General features: G+C 63.8%; 1 protein-coding gene across 2 annotated transcripts; it reads left to right on the top strand.

Annotated features, from left to right (window-relative positions):
• The first annotated feature begins 252 nt into the window (after positions 1-252).
• LOC144295862 (uncharacterized) lies at positions 253-3,024 on the top strand. Of its 2 annotated transcripts, none has more exons than XM_077868453.1 (2): positions 253-1,317; positions 2,957-3,024. In XM_077868453.1, the coding sequence occupies exons 1-2, from the start codon at positions 456-458 to the stop codon at positions 3,004-3,006; spliced, it is 912 nt and encodes a 303-aa protein (XP_077724579.1). In that variant the 5' UTR covers positions 253-455; the 3' UTR covers positions 3,007-3,024. The 2 variants fall into 2 exon arrangements, 1 of the variants encoding a protein (XP_077724579.1); XR_013362971.1 differs by lacking the exon at positions 253-1,317 and adding an exon at positions 1,972-2,141.
• The last annotated feature ends 619 nt before the right edge of the window (positions 3,025-3,643 follow it).

Raw genomic sequence — 3,643 nt, 5'->3', positions numbered from 1 at the left:
TTGTATTGAAAACTGACAAAATTTTCAATTAAGAAATGTTTACTGAAAAATAAATATGACATTCTGAGAAAGTTGGGTGAAATACATGTTGGGTATTCAACTTAAAGAGCAGTATATTTATTGCATTTAGTTCTAGGTGGAAGGATTATGAATGAATGAATCTCTACTAGATGACGCTCCGTGTCATGTACAACTGTGTGACATCAGTTTTTACGAGAAGTTGACTAGTTCATTAAAAACCTCAGGTTCGTCACCACCGCGTTGCACTTTCCGCGGTGCCATCGCACGTGTACTTTTTAACAGGCAGCGGCGCGAGATAACCCGGCGAGTGACAAGTCTACCTCGTCCCCCATTTGTCCCCCGCCGGCGGCTGCAGTCCCGCCAGCCACCGCCAGGGTGAGACGGAAGAGGCCTCCCTGCCCTCTTGGCTGGGATCTTGGAGATCGTACAGCACCATGACGTGCGCCGAAGACGTAGGTGTAGACGGTGAACAAAGAGGAGCCCCACGGTGGATGTGGCGCCCCGGGCACGCCCGCGTCGGGCCCCGGCGCGACGCCCCGCACCTCCGCTCGACTCCCCGCACCCGGGCAGCCCCGGCGGGGCGAAGCGATAGGGCCGACCGCGGAGTGGAGTCTCCATCCACGGTTGAGGACCAGGAGACGGTGGAGGCCGTGGGGAGGCTGGGTAGAGGCTGGGGAGGGCCACCGAACGAGGCTGCGGAGGAGGACGACGGCAGCGCGGGAGGACACGCCGAGGGGAGGCCGCGGCCCCTCCGACAGGCGGGAGCCCCGCTCCCGGGGAGCCCGCAGCTTCCTCCATCTTGGTGGATGCAGGCGGGGAGCGGCGTCTGGGTGTGTGCCCTGTGGCGCCCGCCCCAGGGGCCCCTCGGACGCACACGCTGGAATCAGGGGCTGTGCCCTCGGCCGAATGGCGGAGCCCAGTTGGGGCTTCGCGGGGCCAAGTTTCCCAGCCCCACGGGCTTTGGTTTTGAATTGGTCCCAAGTTCCCACAGCAGTCCCGACAAAATGGAGGACGTCGTCTCCTCCTACAGCCGTGACGGGAGGTGGGGGGACAATTCCCCACGGGCTGAGGCGACGGTGGAGGTGCTCCCACCCCCTCGGCGCACGCGGGAACCCCCTGCGCGCGCTGCCCCGACCTCCCGCCGTGCCTCGCTGCGGCCCCTGCCCGGGCGCGGCCCTCCCGGGGGGCGTCACGCACTGGACAGGGAGGGCGCCGAGGACATCGAGGCCGCGTCTCTCCTCAGGCAGGGTCGCTGGGAGCGGCTCCAGGGGCCCGGGCGCCCAGGCCCGAGTCAGGGTAGGCGGCCACGGCCCCGGTGTGTCGGGCCGTCCCGGGCCCTGGAGGGCACCCCGGACCCCCAGGGAGCGAGCCGGCGGCTGGGGCAGCGGGCAGCGGGCAGCGTAACTCGGGCTGCCTGACCCTGACGGACCCGGGGGTGGGGGCGGGGAGGGAGGCGGGGGTAAGGAGGGGAGGGGACGCGGCCGAGGGCCGAGCGCCGGCGGAGGGGGGAGTGGAACGGCAACGCCGGGGGGCGTGGCCCGCGCCTGACGGACAGCCCTTCGGACCACCCCCCCGAGGGGGGTCCTGAAGGACAGCAGAGGGGGCCAATGGGCGCGCCCGAGGCGCCCCGGCCCGCCCTCCCCGCCGGCCAATGAGGGCGCGGAGGGCGGAGCCTCCCCGGGCTCGGCCGCGCCACCGCCTCCTCCGCCTCCTCCTCCTCACCAGCGCTAAACCCGGGACTGGACCGAGCGGAGTTGTGCGTGTTGCCGAAGGGGGGTGGGCCGGGGGAGGGGAGGTTCGTTCCGCGGAGCCGCAGCCAGAACCGGGTGAGGCTTATCCCCGCTGTCTTTCCAGTCCGGGTCCGCCGATAGTGGGGGTGGCTGGGAGCAGCGCAGCCTCGGGAGGAGGAGGCGGAGGCGGAGGCGGCTGGGGAGGCGGAGATGGGTGAGGGCAGCCTCCGGAGCCTCCCACCGACCCGGGATTAATACCCCGCGGCGCGGCCGCCGTCGCCGCTGCCGCGTCGGGGCCTCGGGGGCTGCTCCGGGCTCCGCTCATGTCACAGGCGTCTTCGCGTGCGGCCCGAAGGGCTGCGAGAGTGAGGGAGAGGCCGGGAGGGCTGGGTGAGGCGGACGCCAGAGGCGGGGGTCGCTCGGGGGCCGGGGGGCGGCCCGGGCCGGGGCGGCGGGAGGTCGCGGGGTATTTTTCCTTTCTTTCTTGCGGGGGGGGTGGTGGTGGTGGGGCGGTGGGGGGAGGGGCGCCTCAGTTGGTTCTCCCGCTCTCGGGGCTGCGCTCGCACCGTCTCCGCGGTAGCCCGAGGTCCCCAAGTTTTTCGGGGCGAGGGTGCTGCCTCTTCCCCCGCCGGGTCCCCTCCGTCGCTCTTCCCTTCCCCGGGCTGCGCTGCGCGGCTCTCGCTCCTCACGTATTGTTTGGCTGGGTCTCTAATGGCGGACGGGGAGGCAGCGCTGCCGGTCGCCGACTGCAAGGGGGGGGGGCAAGTCTCGGGCCCAGGGCAACTGCTTGGGGCAAATATGGGAGATAGCAGCCCGGCGGTGACGTGAGCTACCCCTTACCTCCGAATTGGTGCCCGGAGTGACGGGGATGACGCTGGGTGGGCAAATTTAGGAGGGAATACGGATCCTTGCTGGCGTCGAGGCAACGTCTGCCCTTCCCCCCCTTTTCAGTAGCAGGCTTGGTGCCCTCCAGCCTCCTCCCTCCAGATTTTGCCTTTCACGTGGGTTTTGGTCCCAGATATATATTTTGCGCGGTTTTGCTCTACTTTACGTAGGAGGGGATTGTTGGCTGGGGAGTAATAATAGAAGGGCCAAACCTCCTTGACCTCTTATTCTCGTCTCGGCTTCCTCCTGGTGGAAAGGGCTTGGTTCTACCACCTGGTTAGATGTTCTTGATCCATTTTTCATTTTTCCTCTTACCCCAGGACCAGGAATCGCGTTCAACCCCATCTGGTGCGTCTTTGGCAGAAAGTGAGGAAAGCACCCCCATTGTGAGTCCTTCGCCCCTAATTTGTTGATCTTAAAGGACGTTGTCAGGTTGTAGGGGTACAGCCGTGGGACTTGTCCATCCCCGTTGTTTTGAGGGGGAGGAGCTTTCCCTTGGGTGGCAGCTGCCCTCGGGGTGAAGCCTGGGTAATGGCTGGTGAGGCAGCTGGGAGTGGGCGCTGCTGTTTGCACCGCTGCAGACATCTCTCCTGCTGCTGCAATACCAACCTCAGCAACCAGACGACGGGCTCCTGCAGCTGCTCACGTTACCCGGGAGGAGGGGTGGTGCAAAGGAGGGCATATTTCTGGTGCCCTCTAGAGTTCCAAAGTGGGAATTGTAGTTATTTCGTTTTAAATGCTATGCATGCAAACGTCTTTAACACTTTTTCTTCCTTTCCATTGAATAATTGATTGCAGGGATTGGAAAAAATAGAATCATTTAACTTTTTGTTTCTGTCTGATTTAAAAGACTCTTAGGGCTCATGAGTTAGTAGAACTCTTTCATGACTTTGCTTTGGAAAGGGCATGAAGACCACCCTAATTTATCCAACTGGGTAACCTGTGTTGCTACCGTGTTGACACTAGTCCAGGGCTCCAAATGATCTCGTAGTCGTCTGTCTTCTGTC

The sequence above is a fragment of the Canis aureus genome, chromosome 24, assembly GCF_053574225.1.
Source record: "Canis aureus isolate CA01 chromosome 24, VMU_Caureus_v.1.0, whole genome shotgun sequence".
In the NCBI taxonomy this organism is placed as follows: Eukaryota; Metazoa; Chordata; class Mammalia; order Carnivora; family Canidae; genus Canis; species Canis aureus.
This window is presented reverse-complemented; position numbering and strand designations above follow the sequence as displayed.

Excerpts from the sequence above, each read along its gene's own strand:
- LOC144295862 (XM_077868453.1), top strand. The coding sequence starts at position 456 with ATGACGTGCGCCGAAGACGTAGGTGTAGACGGTGAACAAAGAGGAGCC. Across the intron at positions 1,318-2,956 it reads GCGCCCAGGCCCGAGTCAGG|GACCAGGAATCGCGTTCAAC; the intron begins GTAGGCGGCCAC and ends CTCTTACCCCAG.